General features: G+C 38.8%; 1 protein-coding gene across 3 annotated transcripts in view; it reads left to right on the top strand.

Annotated features, from left to right (window-relative positions):
• The window catches only part of PPP1R16B (protein phosphatase 1 regulatory subunit 16B), a 106,114-nt gene that overhangs the window by 63,435 nt on the left and 15,434 nt on the right, over positions 1–27,245 (top strand). For all 3 annotated transcript variants that reach the window (XM_034413937.2, XM_034413938.2, XM_087889180.1), the window contains 2 exons: positions 18,101–18,171; positions 21,914–22,059. In XM_034413937.2, the coding sequence (XP_034269828.1) occupies positions 18,101–18,171; positions 21,914–22,059 (217 nt within the window). The remainder of the gene's footprint in view (positions 1–18,100; positions 18,172–21,913; positions 22,060–27,245) is intronic.

Genomic DNA, 27,245 nt, shown 5'->3' with positions numbered 1-27,245 from the left:
AGTTTCTTCAGCGCGATTGTAACTTCAAATGGCCACTAAATAAACTGTTGTAAATTGAGGATGACTTGTACTCATATGCTGATGTAAAGGAAATCTGCACATATATTATAAACTTTGATATTAGCATGCTACGCAACTGCAGTGTTAAACTAAAGCTAATTATTGATTTTGTAGAAACTAGCTAACTGTGACTTATTCAATAAAATTTGGTTAAACAAACAATGGCTTCCTTTAATGCACACCTTCCTACCTGTAGAGGGTATTTGCCCCATGCCCTGGCTTTGAACATCCAGCTGCATGTTCAAAGATTTCTTATCTTGTAAGGTATATTATGCTGATGTTGCAGATACGTTTCATATAATTATTGGAAAAAGGAATCGAGTGGCTGCCTGTTCACCTGTAGCATAGGCAGCCCTGCCATCTCAGCTCCACTGACTGATACTTGCTTTTAAGAATATTCAGAGTTCTGCATTTCCTTTTTTACCACATGTAGATCAGCTATCATGTATAGTACTAGATTCTACTTGAAATTTTTTTTAAAAAAAAACCCTTCTTAATCCCTTTTTTATGTAAAATGCAGTTCTCCTTTCAATATACTGAATCTGAAAATCATTTTGTGGGTTGACTATACCCTTAAGGTAAATATCGTACAAGGTTCTTTTCAAAAAGTTACTTTATATTATTGAATTAGAAGCAATGGGCTGATTCTTTGCTGTTGATTTCAGAAGGCTGCTCATTCCTGTAGCTTGGCAGCAACAGCTGTTGTAAGGATAGATGAACTGTTGACATAGTATCAAGCTGCATGGGTGATCATGTTGCAGACAATGAGATGGGAATTCATTGGTTGCTTTGCCAATTACGATCTCTTCTGTCTTTCTTGACCTCCAGACCAAAGAAAACACTTATTACAGGTGGCCTTGAATGAAGAGAAGACATTAAGAGATTTTAGTTTTAAAGGTTTCCTGAAACCATGTACGAAAAGGGAATCTTGTGGTACTGCTTTCGATAGTCTGATGCTGTCAAAGAGAGAATCGTGAATTTTTGAACTGTTTTTATGCTATTTGATATTGAACAGATAGATACTTCTGGTTGTAAGAAGACATTATATGCCAGTGCATATAGCAACCCCCTCTCCCCTAGCTTCTAGGAGGATCAATGGAACTAACCAGTGGTGAAATCCAAATCTTTTTACTACCGATTCTGTGGGCATGGCTTGGTGGGCATGGTGTGACTTGGAGGGCATGGCAGGGGAAGGATACTGCAAAATGGCTTAGGCCCGGGATATTTGGCAGACCATCTGCAGCTAGCAACAGCTTCCCATCGCCCGGTGCGCTCTCACAGGGAGGGTCTACTCAGGATGCCGTCGGCCAGACAATGTCGGCTGCCGACCCCAGGGAGAGAGCTTTCTCTGTAGGTGCACCCACCCTTTGGAATCAACTCCCTCTGGACTCCGGGTGGCCCCCGACTTTCTCTCCTTCCGCCGTGGGCTGAAAACGTGGCTATTTCATCTAGCCGCCCTAGACTGATGGGGTTTTTAATAGAACTTAATGGGGTTTTATTGAATTTTTTGTCAATTTTATCAGTTTTTAACAGTCTGTTTGTTTTGTTTATTGTTGTGAGCCGCCCTGAGTCCTGCGGAGATAGGGCGGCATATAAATCCAAATAATTAATAAATAAATAAATAAATAAATAAATAAATAAATAAATAAATAAATAAATAAATAAAATCTCCATTCCCACCCTACTCCAGGGGAAGGTTACTGCAAAATCCCCATTCCCTCCCCACTCCTGGGGCCAGCAAGAGGTAGTATTTGCCGTATCTCCGAACTACTCAAAATTTCCGCTACCAGTTCTCCAGAACGTGTCACAAACTGCTGGATTTCACCCCTGGAATTAACCTTTTCTCACTAGCTGCTGCTGCTTCTCCCTCTTGTAATTTCACAAGTTAAATGATTTATGCAAATGGATCAGAATCTCTTCTTTTAAGAGTGAGCTTGAACATTGATCACTTCTACAATGAGATCATTCAAAAATAATGCACTAATTTGTGATTTCATTCTCCTTGATTTAACATCAAAATGAGTAGAGATGGAGCAAAAGAATTTGCCTTCCTAAAGCAGTATTTCCCTAATACGTTTGTCATCTTCTGATTTTGATAGAACCTGTTAATAGAGTTTTCATTTTAATTTTTGTCTATGTAACAAATGAAGCCCAATGCCTTCTTTAGAACGTGATAATTTTCCTCACCTCCCCACAACTCTAGAAAACCTATCAGACTTAGAAGAATCAGACTTTACAGAAGGTACCCAGGAAGCAGGAGGCTTCACTCTTCCAGTAAGAGAAATTTTCCATATGCTGTCTACTTAGAACTAGTGTCTGCTCCCACATGAGTTCCTATTTCTCTTCAGTATTATATGTCTCACATATTGACTGAAGCATCCATATCAGATTCCCCTTCTCACCACTATCATGACCACCAAACATTAGAACCAGTGGTGAAATCCAAATGTTTTTACTACTGGTTCTGGGGGCTTGGCTTGGTGGGCATGGTGTGGCTTGGTGGGCGTGGCTTGGTGGGCTTGGCTGGGGAAGGATACTGCAAAATCTCCATTCCCACCCAACTCCAGGGGAAGGACACTGCAAAATCCCCATTCCCTCCCCACTTCTGGGGGAAGAATACTGCAAAATCTCCATTCCCACTGGTTCTCCGAACTACTCAAAATTTCCGCTACTGGTTCTCCAGAACCTGTCAGAACCTGCTGGATTTCACTCCTGCATAGAACCATAGTGGGATTTTATGTGAAGCATTTATACTGTTGGAAATTTGATTCAACTGTGAATCAAATGGATGCTGAATCAAAGCCTTTACTTAACTGATGTCAAAATTGTATCCCTTCACCTTAGGAAAGAACTTTGTTAATAAATTGAGAATTACTCTTTGAAACTGGTACATGCAAAATATTCTTATAGGAAATTAAATCCATGCCGAAAGCATCATCCTAAAACTTGTGAATATATAATAACATGTTTGCAGAGAGATGTAATTCTAGATTTTTTTATTGACATTTTTTTCCAGGGTGTGTCATTTTGAGATGCAATAAATCATGTGATTCATAAATCACAGGCTTTGTATATTGGAAGTTTAGATATAAAATTTTGGAAGAATTAAAGTACTTTATTAATTTAGAGCAGCTATTTCTTATGCATGGATTTCACCTCCTATAGTTGGAATTGTGTCTGTCAGCATGTTGGTCAACATACCTGCACATTTATGTTAACTTGTCTGTACATCCCACCAAGATCTCTGGGAATAGTCTCTGAGGCATAATGAAATGCACTTTTTCCTGTCATTCAACTATTTTTAGGGGTTTGTAGCAATGATAGCAGATATTCTCCTAGCTTCTATGATCCTAGGGTTGCTAGACTCTAAGGTCTAGCAGATTTTGTTTTTCTTATTCTAATAATTAAGATGACACTGTAACATACTTGATGAGGAATGTGCTACAGAGGACTTGTGTGTACCCAGATTATAATAGTTCCTTTCTATTTATTTATAAATGTAGGACGTGTTATTTGCTTCATCTATGAACAAGATTTTGTGAGCCAATACCTGAAGTCATGTTCATGAGTTACAAATCTTTGGAAAAAATGGAATATGCAGTTCCCCTACCTTTGTGCCATTTTTGTTTTAAGGGGGTTCTGTTCATGCAAAGGCTACACACACACACACACACACACACATACACACACGATGTATTCAGTGACTATGGAAAACTTAAACAACATTCAATGTGGTATTGCTGTTTGAACAGTGGTACAGTCTTCTCAAGGAAGATATAACATCAGTGATTCATTATAGTAATGCATATATTTAAGATTTTGGCGAAAGCAAAAGTTTGTTGTTTTACCTCAATTAATTATAATGTTTTATAGCCAATTTTCATTTATTAGATTTTTTTAGAATCCCACTTTTATTACTTTATAAGTAACTTAAGATGGCAAACATTCATAATACTCCTTTCTCCTCCTATTTTCCCTACAATAACAATTTTGGCTAATTATAAAAATACAAAATAATGTCAACTTGATTAATATTCTGATGAATTTCTACTAGTAAAAATTTTCTGTTTGGTCTGTTTTGTAATTTCTTTCTTGAGTTTTCCAGTTTTGGTAACTTCAATTTTTCATATATTTGCCTGATTATTCACAGCGCCTTTGTAGCTTGGAGTTTATTTAAATGTCTTTATTCTGTTTCCAGATAGGTTTTAGGTCCAAAGTTAGAAGATGTTTTGAAAGAGCTTTTGTTTATATGGATTTGACTGTACTGCTGAGATAAACAGCTTTTGGGGCTCATCAGAATATATGGTTTCATAAGTCAGCCTCCAGGTAAAGGAACTGCTTGGGATAGTCTTGGAAATAATTATATTGCAATTCCATTGTATACAGATTACTATGCTTTCAAAGGGAAGTGGCCTTTGGGCAGAGATAAAATGTTGGATTTAGAGCAAGAACAAGAGCAGGATTAAGTCTTTTTTTTAAAAAAAAATATGAAACCCTTATAAAACACATTTGAATGAAAATCGATTGAAGTAATCCATTAAAACATCAGCTTTCTTTTAACATATGAAAACACAAAATAAGGTTCTTTTTGTAGGAAATCTGAGACAGACCTCTTACATCAGAATATATGCTTAATATGAAGGCACTTCTAGGTTCTTGATATATCGTCACCGCTACCGGCTTGGCCAAACCGGGCCAAACTGGGAGGAACCTGCCACTGGTCTATATGTCAAGGATAAACAACCAGACCCACATGTGTAGAGTCCAATCTGTTTACTTTATTGTTCTATGCAAATTCCACAGGAATCTCCCCAGACAGGCAGCTTTTGCCTGGGGAAGACTAGATAAGGCTTAAAGGTATTTGGAGGTGTGTGTGTGTGTGATGGACGTTGCCCTCTTGTGTTTACGTAACAATTCCAAACTAAGTCCCCGCTTGAGCCCTCCTCCCAAGTGGGATGGTTGCTTTCCAGCAATGGAGAGTGGGAAATGCAGGCCCTTCCTAGTATTACCTATAGAAGAGAATATTTGTAGCTCAGAGTTGAGCTATGGAGTCCTTGGTTGTTTTCCTGCAGACATTTCATTACCCAACTAGCAACATCATCAGTGCTAACTGGGTAAGGGATCACCTGCAAGAAAACAACCAAGCTCAGAAAGCACCAACCACCCCACTTTCTTGAGTCCTACCTACATTTCATCTCTTTCCTCCCTCCTGATGCAAACAATAGATGCTCAGAAGGGACAGATTTAGAAAATTGTAGGAAAGGTTAAATAAACAAGATCCATGCCAGTTCTTCAATAAATTATGTAGCCCTTGAAAGTTGTCATGAAATATTATCCAGTGTAAGTTGTAGTTTGATTCTAAAAAGTGAATTGAAAGGGTTATATCAGGGCTGAAAGGGAGAGAAATTCACTTTTGAGGAGGTGGTCCCAGCCTTAGCAGAAGCAAGAAACAGACTCCTTGTCACGAAAATCCCTCTTTATTTACTTCTTGTGAATTTATTGCTTTCACCCACCGAAAAGTCCAGGCAATAGTCCTTTGAGGAGTTAACTGCAGTACAGACCTTATCAGTTCCTTGCAATAATCCGTGAGCTTCCAGCCAAAAGGCTGCAAATTAAGTTCTGGCAACAGTCATTGTGGCACGAAACACCATGAGCAAAATTTTCAGAAATACGAACTGTTGTCTCCTACGACAACCACTCCCCTTTCCTTCTATTTATTTCCCAGCCAGGGAGGGGCCATTCAGTGTCCACATGTGCTTTGCTTCCCAAGTCGACTCCTTGTCCTCCGTTGCTCACCTCTTCTAACTGCTCTGTGCATACGTTCATCTAGAACAGGCCCCAGCTGTTCTTCCTCCTCACTCATATCAGCCTCCAAAGGCAGCTGCCTCTCCGGTGGCTGGGAAATGTCGGACAGCCCTGGCTCTATCTCTGCATCTGACACAGAGCATCCATCAGAACCTTCCTCAGACACCAGCACTGGCCCACGTTCCTCCCCAACCTCCTCATCGTCTGAGTCTGCTGCCAGCTCTGCTGGCAACTGGCAGGCTACAACAATCAGGTGCTTTTCTAAGTGGGGAAAGGAGTATGCCATTTATTTTATGGGTGGGGGTTTGTTTTGTTTTGGTTCCTATTGAGTTAGTGCTGATCCCTACTAGCTGCCTAGACAGGTCCTTGAACTTAGCAAGAAGTTGGATGTGTTTTGTTATTACCTCCTTCCTAGGAGAGTGAGTGACTAGTCCAAGGTCATCCAACTGCCTTTGTGACTAAGGTGGGGCTAGAACATATGCCTTAAACATTAGACCAAACTGCCTCTTGATGTATGCATGCAGACTATAATTATGTGCTTTTCCCTCCAAGTCTTAAATCTATGTAGATTGCATTATAGTTCTTTTCTATTTCATACCACAAAATAGTGGGAATCCATAATATGGAAGTGCATTTATAGGAGTTCTGGAATCCAGGAGCTTGGAGGCATCAGTTGGGGCCCAGGTTAAATGAAATATTATCTTGCACACATTAGGTTTTTCATTTTCTAACAAATTCTAATATGCAGCAAGGCATTTGGACATTTATGGAATATGAAAACAACTATATATTCAATGCCATAATACTCAAGGATATGTACAATATATACATAGGAAGGAATTGTGTTTACTGTTGTGCTGATTTTTTTTTAATCTGCATTTAGTCCTGGAAGGGTTTTTGAAGAGTGGGATGGGTGGGCTTGATTTAATTAATTAATTATATTTATAACCTGCCTTTCCTCAAGAAGCTCCGGGCTAGTTTTCAATAAGTGTGTAGGCACCGCTGTTATCATTCACATGAACATGACCGAGCAGAATGAGTCTCGAATTATAAGCAAAAGTGTCTTGCTTATATTCACAAAGGAATTGATGCCATGCAGGGCAGAATGTAAAGAGGTCCGTCACTTGTTTCTTTTGTAGATGCAATATTTTTTTTTTCTGTAATCAGCCTCATTGTTCTTCCTGCGCTGAACCAGTGAGTCAGTTTCCGTTGTTTGTGTGATTTGTTTTTTTGTTCGGTTATAAAAGACCTTTTTAACAGACGGAAAACTGCAAACAGAAAAAGCCTAATGCAGGAGGTGTGGGCATATATTTTACTTAATAACAGTGGAGCAGATTGCAGTTTGTCACTGCGTGACTTTAAGGTTGGGGGGAACAGTCTAGAAAATAGTTTCTTGTGTGTGTAGGCAGCCTTAACAACAGGGTGATAAAAGAACATTCAAAAGAGGCTGAAAATTTTTTAAAAAGTGCTGTAAGGAGAAGGCGTTGATAAGGTTAAAGAGGGTTAAATTCATTGTTGGCGCCCAAAATTTTAGATTATAATCAGCACTACTGATGCACTGAAGAACAATTTGTGACTGTTTCTAACTCCTTCAAAAGTTACATAATCCATGGCAATTATAAAATAATTGGAATTGCTAGTCCAATAAAGGAATCTAGCTGTTTAATAATACACATCTCAATCTTTTTCATTGGAGTAAGACTAGACAAACAAACAAAAAACAATCCAAGGAAAAAACATTGTAACTTGGTCTTCAAACATCTGCCATTCTCTGGGCCGCATCTTGGCATTTACAGGTAGACCTGAAGGACTTCTTTCTGAAAAATCCTAGAGATTTATTACTGGTCAAGGAGGTAATTCAGGCCACATTCCGTTCTAATCCAGGGGTTGTTCTAATCCAGGGGTGAGGAACCATGGCCCTGTTATGGCTTGTGACATCAACTGGCTCAATAATTCTGGAAATCCACAAGTCATAAAAGGGCCATGGTTCCCCACCTCTGTTCTAAGCCATAATATAGTTTATTTTTATTTGAATGAGCATATTCTGTGAACTTATGTTTTAGCATAATCAGTTTTTTTTCAATAAACCATATATTTAACAATATGTGATTCAACAAAATAGTCTAAGATCAGGGGTGAAATGCTACTGGTTCATACCGGTAGTAATAAAAGCTACTGGTTTGGTGAACCAGTGGTAAAAAAAAGCTACCGGTTCGGGCGAACCAGTAGTTTAAAAAAGCTACTGATTCATCCAAACCGGTATGTCCAACAATCAGCTGTGCCATGTGATTTCTATTCGCTAGAAGGCAGGAAATCCTGCTTTCTAGCAAATCTAAATCACGCGGCACAGCTGTTTTCCCCCCCTCGCTGTTCTACTTATCTTCTTAAGCCTCCTTTTTCCACATGCAGCGTGCGTTGGCGTGCACTGCGCATGCAGCATTTGGTGCACAGCACGCATGCAGTGTGCAATTGGCGCACACCACACATACGCAGGCAGAGAACCGGTGGGAGGATTTCACCACTGTCTAAGATATGTGAGAGTTCAATGAGTTACATCAGAACGAGCTCTCAGCCTAATTTAATATGTACTTATATCTAATTTCAAAAAATCTAACAAGTTCAACTTTCTGATAAGACTTCCATGGCCCTCATGTGGCAGTTGAAAAGAGAAAGTATAGAGTAGAAAAGAAGAGGCATACATTTTCAGTTTGGCTATGCTTGGAGTTGGTATGTAACATCTAATAAATTGCCCTCATGTAGTTACCCTTTATTGTCTTCCAATAAATTACCCTCAATGACAGCCATTAAGGCCCTGGGCTAAAAAGCAAAAGACATTGAGCTCTGACCCACCTTTGGCAGGAAGACAGCTGGGTGAAGTCAGCCCTGGAAAGCAAACCCCTTCTGAAATCTCACCAAGAAAACTGCAGCAACTAGTCCAGGCAGTTACCAGGAGTCAATGCTGACTCAAAAGCAGGCACATACACACAGTAAAAATAGTTCCCCATGTGTGGCTCAGATGAGTCAGTACTGGCAAATTCTTTGATTTGAAATAGTCGGTGTATTTTGCAACTGGGGTAGAGATTAATGCTCCTTAAAAATCATCATTTCTTTTCTCACTCAGAAAGGTGGGCATTGGAATCTCATATTAAGGGCAACCATGGCTTTTTAACATTTTGGTTGTTGAGTAAGTCACACTGGCTGTGTTCACACCCAACTTTAATCAATCCACAATGGTTGGGTTCATGTATCATATTAATCCAAAAGCAAGCATTCAGTTTGATACGTGAACCTTGCCATTCTTTCATGGCTTAGGGCCCAGGTATTTACGAGACCGCCTTCTGCCGCCAGTAGCCTCCCACTGACCAGTATGCTCCCACAGAGAGGGGTTCTTCAGGGTTCCGTCGGCCAAACAATGTCGGCTGGCGGCCCCCAGGGGGAGAGCCTTCTCTGTAGGGGCACTGATCCTCTGGAACGAGTTGCCCCCGGAGATACGGCGGATCCCGGATCTGCGCACTTTCCGCCATGCCTTAAAGACGTTTTTGTTTCATCAAGCTGGGCTGACCTGACCATATTTTTTAAATTGTTTTAATTTTAAATTGCTAAATTATGGGTTTTTTAATATGGGGGTGTTTTAACTGTGGGCCAAATTAATTTAATTGGTTTTTAATATTGTTTTAATTTTTGTATTTTCTGTATTTTATCTGCTGGCTGTTCACCGCCCCGAGTCTTTCAGGAGAAGGGGGTATACAAAATAAATTATAATAATAATAATTATAATAATGGCTCACCTATATTATATATATATTAAAAATTGCAATCCTTATTATATTACACTCTAATTTTTGATGATTTTAAAAAATCACCAATGATTGTCTATATTTTAAATATTGATTTTATGTTGTTTTTTATCTGATTGTTGTACACCATCCAGAATCACTTGGTGAGATGGCTGTCTACATAAATCTGATAAATATCTGAAATTGAAACTTTGCATTTAGAGGAGGAAACACATAGCTTCTTTTGTCCATGTGCTTTCCTCCTTGTCACTTTTATTTCCCCTTTCATCTGTTGTGTTGACTGTTTTCTCTACATTTTTTAAAAGCAAAACAAATACCATAATAAAAAAGAATAAGAACATATGAGTGTTGTTCAACTTTGCTTGGCTTGCTTCCAGATCAGGATCAAGTAATTGACCACCAATTGAAGATCAGTGAAGTGTAGCCTCCAGCGATACCATGAACTTAAGACTGTCATGTTTATGGAACACCTTGAGAAACAACGTTTCTAGGAGATGATAAGTTGCTATACTGAATGGTTTCCTGCTGACTGCCTCTCTGTTGTTTGTTGAATAATAATAACCTTTTGCAAAATTTGCAAGCTGAAGCCTGAACACACATGAAGTCCTGTAATGTCAGTGAAAGGTCAAGTCACCATATTCTAGGAACCGCTCTCAGGATAAAGAAGTAATTGAGAAGTAGAGACATTCATGAATTTGAAAGCCGGGGGAGAGAGGGCTGTGAAATGAAGCAACTGTCTAGCAGTTTATCTTAACTGTGTCAAATTACTTCTCGTACATGTTCTTGGCAACTAACAGAGTCTGCCCTGGGGCTCAAATCCTTATACAGCTGTCCAATGTTGTGATAGTAGGCATTTTAGAGACAAGCAGTGTAAGGTAGGCAGGAAGTAGTCCAGAGACTTAAGGGCATTGAGAACTGTTCAGTAATGTCTTGATTCCTAGTTTAACGGGTAAGACTGATCATGTGTCTTGCAATTCTGATAAACAAGCTTTGTCCAAGGGTAACCATTTATAGTATGAAGGTATTGTCTTCACCTTTATTGATGCACTGCTCTTGAAACAATTTAATATGCAAAACTAGGCCACTGAATTTAAAAGTAGAATCTTTTAGTGAAACAAAAACCTTTGCAACCCCTGAGGTTGCTTACTCTCTCATTCTGTCTTTTGAAGAATTTAAAGCAGGAATGGGTAATTCTCAGAACCCTGACTGACTACTGACATTGAAAATCAGTACAGTTTTCCCCTTTCCCTCATTTTTTTTTAAAAAAACCCAAAAATGTGTAGCATAAGTTTTAAAATAGTTCAGACCTGGTTTCTAGAGCAAAGAATCCCGCTGGATTTTCTCCAAATCCCAGAAAAAAACCCTATCCACAATCTGTGTGTGTTGGCCTGCTAACTATTTCCACAGAAACATCTGTGGAAACATTTTATTATTTACTTGCCATTGAGTCAGTGTAAGGATGGCCTTAGGTGCTCTGCTTTCACCTCCCAACGTGGTACGTAGACAGTGTTAATCATATTGATACACAATGTGGTCAACTTGGAATGATGTGTTCTTTATAAACCTGTGGTTCCGATTACATCTGCTTGGTTTCCAAATGCTAGTTTCTTTTGTGTGGCGCAACCTTCATTCAGCTTCTAACCTTTTCTCACACCCCTCAGTTTTCTTGAGGGAAACTTGCTTCAGCAGCCACTATTTCCCTCTTTTTAAAATGGGTTGGTCTACCTATAAAAGAGGAAACCTGAAATGGACTAGTTTTTAGGTATCTTGCATAGTCACTTTCCTTAAGTTAGCATTGTTGGCGTAGTTAGTCCTCACACTAGGAATCTATTTCGATTTTGATTTGGTGTCTTGCCAAAGCCAAGAAATTGTAAATCCATTTTTTAAAAAAAATATGCAACTAAAGTTCCCAGGATTTTCTTACATCTGGCATTGAATTTGTCTTTCTTTACACACTTGAAGTCCCTTTTGCTGTACTGTTGTCACCTTGTTGCAAAATTGTAATTCCATTTCAAAAACATCTTATGCAACTAAGGTTCCCAGGATTTCTTTGGGAATGAGAAGAACAAGTAGCCAAATAATGTCCATTTGGCATTGTCTTTATTTACACACTTGAAGTCCCTTTTGCTATACTGCTGTCACTTTGTGGCAAAATCTTGACAAATGTTCTTGAAATGCAGCAGGAAAGCAAAGCAATATCATAGCCAAGCCAGCAAGAATGCAAACCTATTTACACCTACCTGCACAGTTATCTTCTCCATCTACTGGAAACGATGCTAAATTGGCTCTGAAAAGTGCAGGGCTTTCTGTGCCTTCATGTGTTTTGTAAGACTGCATTAAAATAAATTATAAATGGAGTTCAATGAATCAACAACTTCGTCATGATTAGCAACTTATATTTCAGAAAAGCTTCTCAGCCTTTTTGGCCAAGATCAAGTGTGAAAATGTTTTTAAACAGTTTTTAAGGGCTACTGCTATTTTCTGGTGACTTGTTCAGATATTCCATTCTCTACCATTGCCCAGAGCCATATTTACTCCTATAACATTCCCAATATATGTACGTAGACTTCAAACAGTGCACTGAATCAAAATGTGCTTTGTTTGGTTTTGGCATGAAATATTGTATGAACTCGGCCACTGTTTACTGAGGAAATCATAGCTCAGTATGAAAACACAACTTTGTTTTTTCTTCCTAAGTAATTGTCTAAAACAGGTAGCCCTCAACTTGTGATCGGTTGCTTAGTGACAATTCAAAGTTATTTGACCATATTTGAGCACTCAGTAACCAGTCCATATTTATGGCTGTTTGGAAGGAATTCTGATCATTTGACTGTGATTTATGACATTTTTTCTGGAAACCGATGTTTACTTCAGGTTTACTCCAAAAATCACCCCATAGTCAGCAATGGGTTCGCTGAACAACCGCAGTGTTTGCTTCACAACTGTTGCATTCGTTTTATGACCATCCCATTCACTTAGCAAAAATTGGGTCCAATCATCAGGTGACCCACTTTATAATTATCATAATTTAAGATCGTAATTGCAGGGATCGATTATGGTTGTAACCAGTGGTGGGATTCAGCCAGTTCGCACCACTTCGGGAGAACCAGTTGTTAACTTTCTGAGCAGTTTGGTGAACTGGTTGTTGGAAGAAATCCATTAAGGTAGAGAACCGGTTGTTAAATTATTTGAATCCCACCACTGGTCGTAACTGAAGGACTACCTGTATATACTGGGAAAGAAGACATATAGTAACAGAATAGCAGAATAACAGAGTTGGAACTTGGAAGGGACATTGGAGGTCCAGCCCCCTGCTCAAGCAGGAAACCCAATACCATTTCAGACCAATGGTTATCCAATTTCTTCTTAAAATCCTCCAGTGTTGGAGCACCCACAACGTTTGGAGGCAAGTTGTTCCACTGATTGATTGTTCTGTCAGGAAAATTCTCCTCAGTTCAAGCTTGGTTCTGTTCTTGATTAGTTTCCATCCATAGCTTCTTGTGCTTCCTTCAGATGCTTTGGAAAATAAATTGACCCCTCTTTTTTTGGCAACCTCTTGTAGCACAATAGTACCCTGTTTTCCCCAAAATAAGACATCCCCTGATAATAAGCCCAATTGGGCTTTTGAGTGCATGGCAATAAGGCCAAGCGCTTATTTCAGGGTTCAAAAAATTATAAGACAGGGTCTTATTTTCGGGGAAACACGGTAGCACAAAGATTTTCGGGAAGAACAGTAGAGGGATTTTATGTAATAAGCTGCCACATCTAATCTTTGCTGCACCAATTTCCATTTTTTGTAGTGCAGACAAAGGAAGTTGTATGGTCATCAGCAGCAGCTACATTGTAATAAATGAACTATTTGTATGAAGAAGAAAAAAGGGGTGTGAATAGGTCGAGTTTTCCTCCTAATAGCTTCTATGCATCTTAACCAACACAATACCATCCAGTGGTTGGTTTCAAAAAATTTTTACTACCAGTTCTGTGGGTGTGACTTAGTGGGCGTGGCAGGGGAAGGATACTGTAAAATCTCCATTCCCACCCCACTCCAGGAGAAGGATACTGTAAAATCTCCATTTCCTCCCAATCAGCTGGGACTCGGAAGGCAGAGAATAGATGGGGTGGGGCCAGTCAGAGGTGGTATTTACCGGTTCTCTGAACTACTCAAAATTTCCGCTATCGGTTCTCCAGAACTGATTAGAATCTGCTGAAACCCACTTCTTATACCATCCAATATAATTAATTAGTAATTATATAAAACAAAAAAAGTATCCTTTCATAAATATGCAGTCAATGCCAAATTCACTTCCAGAATATGTGGGAATGATCACTATCATATATGGCTATTTGATTGGATTAGGCACATTAATAGATGAAAAAGCCACTAAATTGCTCTAATAAATGTCTCAGACACCTCAATCAGGAACAAAATACAAATAGTAGGAAAAAGAAACCAAAATCTTTGCCTCTATCCATGTGTTTTCTTCTGGATAAAACCAGTTTGCATTGTGGCCTGCTCAGCAAATTAGGTATAACATTACTTAAAATTTGTGGAGGCAAGTGTATACCCAAAGGCTAAAGAATATGAGATAGAGGAAAAAACAGAACAGGCAAGTTTATTTTTTATTTTCTGAAATATATTGTAAAATAGAAGGGAAGCAAAAAGAACTGATAAAATTTAATTTTCATGTAGCAACATGGCTATATCACTGGAAGCAGACCCAATGTGATTACAGATACTCATGTCATTAGTCCACAATGGCTTTTAAATGAGCCAGATTGAATTAAGAATCCTAATGGAAGTTGTATTCAGAGTAAATCAGAAAAGCCAGAGTCACTGGTGGATGACACATTTATTACTCAGTTCCTTCAAAAAGGGTCAGGAGAAACACATATACTTTCTGGGTCGCACAAACTACTTCTTTAGACGAGTTGAAAAATACACAAAATGAATTGTTCAGATGAGAAAGGAAAGGAGGGGGGGAAATGATAAGGAAAAGGGAAAGTGTATTGTAGTATTTATTTGCAAATGCTATTGGTTATTTAGGGAAGATTTGAAGTTTTTCCTAAAAAGAATTTACAAAAGTACTTCCCAAATCTTAGTTCTTTCCTCTGTTTCCCTCTCTCTCTCTCTTATGATGGTGTTTTAAATAGAATTAACAAAAGCTGACCATTTTTCATGCACACTCAAGAAAGAAGAATGCCTGACCCAGATTTCTTCTGTCTAGCACCTTTCAGATGTGCAGATGATGAACTGCTGCTTTTTTCATCCCCAGTTAGATGGTCATGTTGTCAGATATAGACCAACGCATGTGGAAGGCAACAAAATAGGAAAGATTAATCTAAGCAAATCATAATATATATAGATAGATACAGATAGAGACTATGTATTGGGGTCTGTGTGATAGGCACATAGGCTGTGCAGATGGTAAATCTGAGATGCTGTAATTTTTCATGACACATTAAAATACACAAGGATATTGTGCGTTTGCCTTTTGCAACATCTCTTGCTGGCTTTCCCATTGACTTTTCCTGTAGGAAGCAAGCAAAGAAAATCACAAATGGCACGGTGCCAGATGTGACCATGGGATGCTGTATACAACATAAATACGAAGGCTGATCATAACCGCTTGTTCAGTATTGTTCGAACAGTTGCTGAATGAGAAGTCATTAAGCGAGGACCACCTCTACATGTACAAAAATAATGATACATGGCAATCATGCTACTTACTTTTGGAATAAACAATATGTAGCAATGTGAAGTAGCGGACAGAGAAATAGCACTATATCGTGCTACCTTCCTGTTATTGTAAACCATCCCTGGCTCCACCATTTCCATATGCTTACGCATACATTGCTTTTCGTTTTTTATATTTTTAATATTTCTTCCTCTTCCTCTCTCTCAGGACCGCTATAATCACTTAACCATCATACCACACTGCTGTGTGTATATTTATGATAGTGGTTAGTGATGCTGGACTAGGAGTGGGGATATCCAGTTGCTAATCCTGTGAAAGCTAGCTGGGTCATTTTGGGTCAGTGACTCTGTCTTAGTCTTAGACTGGAAAACTGACAAGTATCTATCTACACCACATTGGAATAACAGAGTCAATTAAAGTCCATAACCTTCAGTGGCTTTCATCCTATAGGGAACTGATTTTAATTAATTGTCATTATAAAACAGCCCATATTTCATTCATATTGGTCACTAATAATGTATATGGTCCACATTCATTCATCACACATTCATTCTTGCTTTGTCATGCATTCTTTCTAAGAGCCCCAATTTCTACCACCTACAGTTTATGTTTTATATTTTTATGAGATACCTAACCATCAGTTCCATATGACAAAGTGGGCAGAAGTATTCCCTTGCACAAAGATATTTTCATTTGTCTTGACAAGCATTATCTTTTGCAACCAACCACATATTATCCACTATCTTTCTATGACATCTTAAAATTTCTTTTTAAGAAATATAAGATGCACATCTTAAAATTTATCCACCCATTTTTATCTCTTTAATAAATATTCTACCAAAGTACATAAATTCATCCTCTTGTTTGTTTTCTACCATTTATATGTACAATAGCTTCCCATTGTCCATTGCATTTTCCCTGTTAAAATACAACTGTTTCATTATACTGCTTCTAGTTTCTTTGAATCGCTTGAACCCGATGTCTGATGGTGAAGAATCAGTGCTTTGCAACTTTACACTGGCTTCCTGATGTACAGTAGATGAGCAATTAAGATGTTCGCTTCTAAAATTCTCATTTTTCTATGGATTTCTAACTAACTAATTCAGGATCCATCTTTAGGGATTAAGAGACATATTTGAGGTCCTCTTTAAAAAAAATATACTGTTCTGACCTAGGCTTCCTTACAGGGGTGAAATCTAAAATTTGTTACTACCGGTTCTGTGGGCGTGGCTTGGGGGGGGTAATGTGACTGGGTGGGCGTAGCCATTTTTTTTTTTTTAACTTTTAAAACCATTTTTTCTACAACCTCTCCGGCGAAGAGGTTGTAAAAAAATGCTTTCAAAAGGCTCTGACGATCCCAGCTTAGTTGCCTGATCAGTAGAGACTTTTTTTCTTTTAAATGCCTCTGACGATCAGGCAACTCAGCTTGGATCGTCAGAGGCATTTAAAAGAAAAAAAGGGTTTTTTTCTTTTAAAAGCCTTTGATGATCCCAGCTGAGCTGCGCGATCATCAGAGGCTTTTTTTTTTTTACTTTTAAAAGCATTTTTTCGGCCGAAGAGGTTGTAGAAAAAATGCTTTTAAAAGTAAAAAAAAAAAACCTCTGATGATTGTGCAGCTCAGCTGGGCATGGGGGGGGGCACAGATTTTTGCTACCAGTTCTCCGAACCACCCGCCTCCATCGCTATCAGATCAGGCGATCCAGTCCGAACCGGGAGCATTTAACCCCTGCTTCCTTAGAAAGTATAAAGCACAATCTTAGTCCCGGTAAAACCGCTTTTATTTACACAACTGTGAATTATTGTCATTCACAGTCCACAAGGCTTCACAAACAGTCTATCAGGGGAATGTTTATAAATACCCACCTTATCTCCCTTGGAATGCTGCCAGAGAACTAATTGCCAAACGCAGGGCAAGGCCAAACTTGGCAAAAGCTCACATCCTGTTTGCTCCTCTTTTATGTCTTATGGGAAGGGCCAATCATCTCCAAGCCTTACTCCCAAGTCGACCCTGTTTTCTTAATTGCTCTTGCCTTCTGACAGCTCTGCCCATGCGCATACTGGGAACAGGTTCCCGCTGTTCTGCCTCGCTGATGTCAGACTCCTGAGGCTCCGGAAGTTCCGGAGGCAGCACATAACTATCAGACGGCCTTGGCCCCCTCTCTGCCTCCGATGCAGAGCCCTCATCTGAACTTTCCCCAGCCCCCAGAACTGGCCCAAGTTCCTTCCCAACCTCCTCACTGTCTGACTCTGCTGCCAGCTCCACTGGTCACTGGCAGGCCACAACATATACTTGGGCAATCTTTCAAATATTGTCGAAGTGGAAGTCTGCATCACATTGACCATACTGGTTTAAACTCACCATAACTGAAGTTCAGTAACTTTGAAAGATGTCACATTACTAGTTCTTAATTTGAAGCAATGAAAATCTGATAATTGTGACTGCTGAACAGGATTCATTTCTCAAATGTTCTGATGTTAATTAAGTGCTAGAGCAATAGCATGCTATAACAATACCTCTGGGGATGTCTGAATAGTACATAGATTTTAAAACAATTGTTGAGTGAAAGTTTTGGATTTAAAATGGTGCTTGTTCTATTGTATTCAATAATATAAAGCACATTCAGCTTATTTCATTGTGCATTTTAGACATAGTGGTTCCCTTTGGGGCCAATTGTTTGTTCCATCTAAGTATAAAGTGTAATAAACCTTCCTGAGGATAAATCTTTGCCTTGTCTCTTTCAGTCTGTTATTTATTGAACAACGACTTCAATCCCGATCTGTGCAATGAAGATGGATTAACTGCACTGCATCAAGTAAGCATTTTGTAAAGCAGAAATGTGACATCATTCAGGGAGAAAGGAAGAAAAATAGTTCTATATCAGGACTTCTGTGTTGCTAGTGTAGAGGTCTAGGGACAGTAAGAAATAGTCAACTGCAATACATGTAAGTAGTTACTATCTTAAAGAAATCAAATCATATTTTTCCTGCTACTCTTTGGGAAAGCTGGTATGTAGTATGTAGCTGGTATGTAGTATGTAAGAAAACAGTAGTATGTAACTACTGTTTTCTGTTATGAAAAACCTGTCTGGAACAGAAGTTGCATTTTTACTTCCAATTCTGTTAATTGATTTTGACGCCTGATTAAAGTTAAGAAAGTGACATGGGTGGTGTTGGTGGTAGGAATTAATTATCCTCCTTCAATTCTAAATCCCTGCATCCACCATACTTGCATTTATTCAGAAAAAAACTTTTGGCTGCAACAGCTCTTCTAGTCTAGTCACTCTAGACAGTATTGCATTTTCTTCTTTAATTTAAATGGAAGAAGTTCCCATCAGCAGATAAAATTGCAAATGAGTTAAAAGATAAGCAGCAAGAGATCCCTGGAAGTCAGCCTGCATGTTAGGGATCTTGCAAAGTAAGAAGTAAACATAATAGATTGATTGTAGTAATTATAGTACAAGTTATAATTTACTGATTTTTCCTATTTATCAAGGTCTCTATTTTGCTTAAGGATAAAAATGGGTGAGAATAAGTCTTGGATTTTATATTTTTAAAAACAAGAGCTCTGCCATTGTTTTCATATCCTCATAATACGAAATGAAGTCTTGAATACAAGCCAAAATTATCAGTACACCAGTCCCCAGTCTCCTTCCGTGTTCCATCATGATTTTATGAGTTCAGTATTAAGTCATCTCCTTATTTTTCCTTTCTCCAGTCCCCAGGCTTTTGTTTTAATGTTTTACTTACCAAAAATTAAGAGAGCTCCAAAATTTGCACATTGGTCTAATAAAGATATTGCTTAACAGATCTTTCAGAATGTAGTTGTATTGGCAACATAGCCTATTCAACTATTTGCTTTTTGATTCTTTTTCCTGTTGCTACATTTTCTTTCTTGCTTTAATTAGCATATCATCCAGAGCAGAGGATGATTTTGAAATATAGTAATTAAATAAAATAACAAACGTAATCATATAAAATATTGCACATTAGAAGGCAGGTTGTTTAGACAGGTTGAATTCTGTCTCTTTTTCCATCCCCCCCGCCCCCCGTCCTGAAATCAGTGGGCTAGTGGACTTTTGGAGTGGGAGGCATCATTTTGAGATTTCTCTTTAAGCTTTAAGTTCTTTGGAATGCCTTGACATTCATACAACCTGAATTCATTCATAGATTTTTAATGATAAATGTAAGTGTTGCTGAATAATGTTAATCTGAGATGTTGCTTTATACTAGGGGTTTCAAATTTTTTCAATTTTTTAAAAAAATCATTGAAAACAAAATCCTAGAACTTCTGATCAAGAGGCAGACCTCTAGTGATAGAAAAGCAGCTGTTTTTGAATGAGCTTTGTTCTCTTTTGCTCTTAGTTTCTCATGGAGCTTCCATCAAGTTGTCACATTTGTCTAGATTCCACAGAACACAGTTTGAAAAACTCTGCTTCAGGGTAGATTTGATTGAAATCAAGTCAATTTAAATCACAATTTACATCATGATTTAAATCATTAGTAAAAAAGCTTGATTTAAATCAACGTGATTTAAATTATAATTTTTAAAGAGCAACTGTCATCTCTGTCCCGCAGCGGTTTCTCCTCTGACCCATTGTTGACCCACTGACAGTCCCATTCACTTTAATGGGATGGCTGGTGATGCGGCAGTGACACAAGGTGAGGGACATGTGTGAGTGGATGCCCATTAACAGGCTGCCATGATGGATCTGAAATGACGGGTGCTCTTTAAATGTAAGGACTCATTCTTGCTGCTAGTTAGAATCTTTAATATTATTATTTGCAAACAAAATGAAAGTTTCCTATTTAGAGTGCATATTATCTCAGCTTGCAGAGCTTGGGTTCATTGAATGAGTTTACCAAAAATGTAAATATTGCAGAATATACAGCCTCATGTTACATAACTAAGCTCCATTTTATACTGAAATTATTAATGTATCCTAAATAGAAAACTATCTTTAAATAGATTTTTACTCCAAAAACATGTTATTAAAATAAATACAATAAAAATAAAAAAAAATCAATTTAAATTAAAAAGAAATCCAATTTAAATTTTTAAAAAATCCATTTTTTAAAAAATCAATTTTTATCCACCCTGCTCTTCTTTATCTCATCTATAAAAATGGAAGAAGAGTATTGGATTTTAAAAGATCATATTTGGCTTCTTTTTGCTCCCAACATTTGACATTAAATTTACCAAAGGTGTTATAAATTAATTGTATGTTTAAATGAAAATTTCCCAGGAATTCCTAAGAGAAGTGCTGAGTATCAGTTGCTGTGTGTTGTATTAGGAAGTCCAAAGAATCTAAACCAGGGTGTCAAACTCAAGGCCCAGCCCACGTGGTGCTTAGATCTGGCCCGCGGAGCCATCCTGGAAACAGCAAAAGACCGGCCCGTGGTGCCTCTGCCAGTGAAAACAGAGCTCAGGAGGCTCATGGGTGGCCCTCACGAATTCTATTTTTGCTGGCAGAGGGTTGCAGGAAGCTGTCGCAGCTGAAAACAGAGCTTGGAAGCCCGTTTTCACTGGCCGAGCGCTTGGGCCACCACAGGCGCCCCTGACACAAGTGATGTCGAGCTGGTCATGCCCCCTGGCCATGCCCCCCCAACCCCCGAGGTCAAACACAACCCTGATGCGGCCCTCAGTGAAATTGAGTTTGACACCCCTGATCTAAACGAATGACATATTCATTCATGGGTACAACTTGAAAGCTTGTTATGAAAATAAATAAAAAGAGGGCTCCATCTTTACCACTCAGAAGATGCTCCTGATGTGTACAATAAAATCTCAGTGCTATGGACTTCTTTAACAGCTCATTGAATTTTCATTTAAATTGTTAGCTAATACATTTCACATCCCTGTGAGCCAAAATCTTAAGTGAGATGGTTCCAGAGATTGCACTATTATCTATATAAAGAAGACCATTGATACTTGAAGTTCTTATAAATTAAAACTTTTTTGTAGTGTTGGAGAGAGTATTGCAGAATATCATTGTCTGAGGTGCACACTTCCATTTTTATGTGTCAGATTGATTTTTCTGCTTTTGATTTCACACTTTCTTATGAATGCTGGATTATAAAAAGATAACGTCTGTATTAGTGAAATGAAAAATTATTTTTTGACGGATCTGTTGGCAGGTGGCCATTGGATATTGCCTATGAGAAATAATACATACTTTTCACTGACACCAAATTCTGAACCTGTGCTTGGAACTTTTTTATGAAGTATGTTTCAGTATCTACATCTATAAGGCAAAGAAAGGGACTTAGCCAAAAGCTGTTGGTAATCTTTCTATTTAGGTTTGCATCATGGAATGGAAGAATAAATGCAATTACAAGATTAGGTGATTACATCTCATATTGCAACATGAATCTCCTCATTGTGAACACAAAGCTTGTCTTCATCACCTTGACATATCACTTTCAATCATTTGAATGTTATCAAGGCATCAATACTCTGTCAGGTGGCAGTAAAGTAAAAGTCACTCCATTGCTTCAGGGGGCAGAAATCATCTGTACAAATTAAAGCTTAACATTACTGGTTTGATTTCTTAACAGTGCTGCATAGACAACTATGAAGAAATAGTTACACTCCTTCTGAGCCATGGGGCCAATGCCAATGCAAAGGACAATGAACTGTGGACTCCTCTGCATGCAGCAGCAACATGTGGACACATCAATCTAGTGAAGATCCTGATTCAGCAGTAGGTGACCTGTGATACTTGACATTTTTGTTGACCCAATTTTGTGCTAAACCAATTCTACACAGAACCCCCCCCCACCTTAAAACATATGTGAAGACAAATTGGGTAAAGCGTGGAGCTGTATGTACTGTCCTCACCAGCGTCCCTATATTTATGCACCTACTATTGCAGATCTCCATGCAGTCAGCTGGAAGATCTAAATAGGAGCTATATTCACATTTGATTAATGAGATTTTCCTATGATCCTGGCTTCCGATTTATGCAGAAAGCTATACTCCCATTCAAATAACAGAGTGCAATTAGACATTTTTGCTTAATGTGAATAGATTAGGGAAAGCATGAGTGTGGTCAGTGTCAGGGTTGGGTTCTACTTTCCTTTACTACTGGTTCGCAATTGGAGCATGCATGCACGCTCACTTCGCTCGCTTGTGCGCTTCTGTGCAGATCGTCCATTATGATGTCCGGGTGGGTGGGTGGGCGGAGCCTCCCACTGCTTTTACTACCGGTTCGCAAGAACGGGACAGAACCGGGAGCAACCCACCACTGGTCAGTGTACATTGTCTCATCATCTGTCTATTCCGAATCCTTACAGGTTCAGGCAAATGCTTGAATAGAGTGTCTTCCATCTTTTGGGTGCAGACATTTTAGAAAACTGCAACAGAAAGATATCTTGTCTCTGATTTCAAAATATAAGCCCTTGAACAGCTAAAGTGTTCTCTTGAGGAGCAGATTATAGTGGAAGTACTGTATACTAGCATTTTTAAGAGGAAATTCTCATTAAAAGGGGTTTCTCAATAAAGAAATGTCTCCCTCAGCTTCCAGATATGTTATAAATCTATTTTCTTTGGGTAGATTGTAATTGCACCATATATCTTCATCCTATCAGAGCAATGGTGAAGCAGAAATTTTAGTGGAAAGGTAGGATAAAAAATGAAATACAGTATAGTGATGAGATCAAGACAACATAGTAATGAGATAGACACAAGATGAATAGCTTCAGTATCCAGTGACATAATGGTCTGGTAGGGTTTTTCCATTTGGGGCATATGTGCTGATTTGGGATCAACACCATACCGTTGCTATTGGTAGACTTTTCTACAAATATTGGCTGCAGTTTAATTCCAGCACTAAAGCAGTAAAGACACTTGTTCAGCAGAAATGCTAGAGCTGTCCTGGTGGACAGTTTTCAATTGGTGAGAATCACCTCATCCTGTTTCCCAGCTGCTCAGCTTTTTCTCAGTTCCTGTTGAAGTCAAATGTGTTGCTACCACTTCACAAGGTGTCATTTAAGGAGCTGAAGTGAGGTGGCTTTTTACCAAAATGGCAACAATAAATCTTGTAAGATACTTCTGAGCGTTTGAAGGATGGAGATGATGGTTGTGTAGAATGGATAGGCATGCTTCTTCAAACCCTCACAAGACTGTTTCACATGACTGTTAAGGTCACATGACTGTTAAGGTAAGAGTCCGTAACATTTTTCATCTACATCTAATTTATTTTGGGAAGAGTAAATTTTTGTAATTATGCTCTATTTTTTTTTTCATCTTCCTGCTTGAGGTTATCTATGGTCTAAATTTAGTGGGGTTGTGCATGAAAATAATACAGTGCTTTGGGCTTTACAGTGATGTGATGTGTTGCACAGCTTTATTTTTTAGTACATAAGCAAAAGTAAGTTCTTTGGTAAATTTGTGTATTTGTGTGCATGTGTGTCCATGTATATATATGTGTGTATATATGTGTATATATGTATAGATCTCTCATTATAATTTCTTAGTCATAGGGAATATACTTTTTATACCCTTTCTAGATCGGGACTCCTTACGCACGGTCACTCAAGCAGTCGTCACTTCTCGTCTAGACTATTGTAACGCTCTCTACATGGGGCTCCCCTTGGGGTGCACCTGGAGGCTCCAACTGGTGCAAAATGCGGTCGCGCGGAGGATTATGGGAGTGATGGGACGCTCCCACGTGATACCTCTCCTGCGCGAGCTGCATTGGCTTCCGGTGGACTTCTGGGTGCGCTTCAAGGTGTTGGTGACCACCTTTAAAGCGCTCCATGGCTTAGGGCTGGGGTACTTACGGGACCGCCTTCTGCCACCAATTGCCTCCCACTGGCCAGTTCGCTCCCACAGAGAGGGCCTCCTCAGGGTGCCGTCAGCCAGACAATGTCGGCTGGTGACCCCCAGGGGGAGAGCCTTCTCTGTGGTGGCACCTACCCTCTGGAACGATCTACCCCCAGAGATACGAGTGATCCCAGACCTCCGGACTTTTCATCGGGCCCTTAAAACTTACTTTTTTCAGTTAGCCGGGCTGGCCTGATTCTATGTTGGTTTTAAAGTTTGATACTGATTTTTAATTGAAATGTTTTAAATTATGGGCCAAATTTCATTTAATTATTTTTAAAATTATTTTAACTTTTGTGTACAAATGTTTTTATTTTGGCTGTTCACCGCCTTGAGTCCAAAAGGAGAAGGGCTGTATATAAATCTAATAAAAGATAAAGATAAAGATACGTAAGGTTCCAAGATGAATCCTTGCATCTCTAATTAAAAAGCAAAGATAGCTTGACTTGATCAGAATAGATAATAGCAGACTAGATGAACTAATACTGTAGCCTCACCTGGGATAAAGCAGTTTTTATATCCGTCTTTGAAATTGGCTGAAAACAATAAAAGCATCTCAGCAGTTAAAATAAAACAGTCAGATCTCCTCACTGAAACACACAAAAGGCACACCTTAATTAAACAGCTTGGCATTCTGCCAAAAGGAACCTATTATGGCACTAATCCAAATCTTTGGGAGCAAATATAAAGGTTGTGAAGCAAATAATTAAAGTGATGATTCTGCAGATGTCTTGCTTTCAAACTGGCCAAAGTTTAAAATGAAAAACTGGCAGTATGAATTGGGTCTAAAAAGAAATTGTGGCATTTGTTAATGGAACATGAAGATTCTAATTCAGAGATGAAGAAAGGGACTGGGCCATTCTGAGGAAAGATAGTTTCAGTGTTTAGAGCCAATACTGACTTTTCACCCCCTGCATTTTGCTCTAACGGTGGTCATCAGAATCTCAGTGACCCTGTTTTCTGGCTGCTCAATCCATGGTTGGTGTTATTCATGATTTAATGTATAAGAGGACCAATTTTGAATGCATTACAACCCTATTGTGCATGGAAAGGGGAGATGTTCTCAGAAATGTGGCTATCTGTGTGTGGCATCAGGTGTGGCAGTGAACTGGCAATTGTCATCTGAGAGATTCTGGTGGGTTTTAGGGGCACTACTCCAAAGATAACCAGATATGAGACACTGTTCATAATGTCAGACTGTAGGGATTAAATGGAACTCTTGCTAGTGAATCATCCTCCTGCTACACGGCAGCTTCCTTATGTGAACTGTTCAGTACTGGTTTGGCAGTTGTCAGGTTTGATGTGGACCAGGTCAGACACCACAACTTTTCCAGGAATGTTATTGTAGGGTATAGTAACAGATTCTTGTCAGAGTCTGTCAGAATTTTTCTCTGCCCCATTTTATGCTAAACAGAATCAAGGTGGTGTTATTTTGAGTTTCTTTCTCACACTTTCCATTTTCCCAGAAATTAGTTATAATTTTTCCTCTTTTAATGTTCATCCTTTCTTTTACCAAGGTCACCTCTATTTTCCTTTGCTGCAGCCGAGTTTCCCAAATGTATGATAATGGGAAGTGGGGGGGGGTGTAGACCCTTCATCTTGACATATCTAGTCAATTAGATTGAAACAGCTTTGGAGTTCAAGGCCACCATGGCAACTATAGACATCACCTGATCCAGATTTTTGAGGGTCACATGTTAGATCTGTTGTCTCACAGTGATGGTGGGATATTAATATGTCTGTTTTTATGATCTGAAAACTCCCAATTACCTTTGCCATTCTCTCAGTTGTACTTTGCTACAGAGAAGGAGGACCTACAGTATTCATTTGGTCCACTCTAGATACTTAATGGACCCCATTAAGATTCAAAGGAAGTTGGGATTGTTCCTGTTGAGTTTCAAAGGAAATTGGAATATCCATTCAGGGATATCGCAAGGCTCTTTTCCCCCCTACTCCTTTTCAACACTGATATGAGGTGCCAGATGAGATGATTTGGTGAAATATTATCAGTGTGCTGATAGTACTTGTAAATCTTTGCCCTATGAACTTGCCAAAGCTCTTTGCCAATGTCTGATGGCTGGGAGGAATGGGAAACAACTGGCTGTAGGTCAGTTCTAGCAAGATAAAGTATCTGTGTGTCCCTGCCCCCAACACATGATACATGGAGATTTATATAAATAACCTGACATAGAGCCAGGTTATTTCAGTATCAGCTGTCTCCAATTGTTTCTGCTTATTCAGACAGGTTGGACATACCCCAGATTGCATCTTTGAAGCAGTGTCACGTAGTGAGACCATGGAGATATATTTTTTCTGTCTCAATGTTTCCCTGTAGAATATCATTCTACCATGAGATTCAGATGGCCCAGTTCCATGTTCTGAAAAGCTCTAAAAAGGCGTCTATTTCCTCAGCAGTGGACCAGGATGTTAGATAAATCCAGCTGTATGGTTGTAGGTTGTAAGGGTCTTGAAAGCATTATATTAACATTATTGTTGTGGTTATTTTTATTTGAATTTTCGGATTTGATTGTTACGGTTTAACTGATTAACTATTCATGGTCTTGGAAGAAATATAGACCACCATAAAATATTTGAATGAATGAATGAATGAATGAATGAGTCAGCCATCATATATTTACTCACTGTAGCCTATTTCTGAGTTGATCACAAAAGATTGCTACAGAAAAAAAAATACAGTGGGGAAAACTTTACATGTGCTTCCTTGAACTTGGAAGAGAAGGATATGCTTTGGCTATAGCATTCAGTAATAAGAATATAATACTTGTTTCATTGCAGCAGTTGAGCTTTTGGTATCAAAAGAGGCAATGGGTGGATTCACTTTTATTTGTTTATTTGCAGAACACAAAGCAGCATATGTTTGTTCTAATCAAAGCAGGATTCTGTCAGAAGTCTTTTGGATCAAAGAGCTTATTTAAGCACAAAATCAAAAGGCTTCAGTGTCAGAGCATGGAAGCCAGAGAGTAACAGCACACAAAGGAAGTCTGATCCTATGCTTTGTTTGCTGATATAGACAGAGAAACAGCTTGCAGGTGCATTTTACAT

This window comes from Pantherophis guttatus, chromosome 3, assembly GCF_059756535.1.
Source record: "Pantherophis guttatus breed Tessera chromosome 3, ASM5975653v1, whole genome shotgun sequence".
In the NCBI taxonomy this organism is placed as follows: domain Eukaryota; kingdom Metazoa; phylum Chordata; class Lepidosauria; order Squamata; family Colubridae; genus Pantherophis; species Pantherophis guttatus.
The sequence above is the reverse complement of the archived record's forward strand: the minus strand, read 5'-3'. Positions and strand labels throughout refer to the sequence as shown.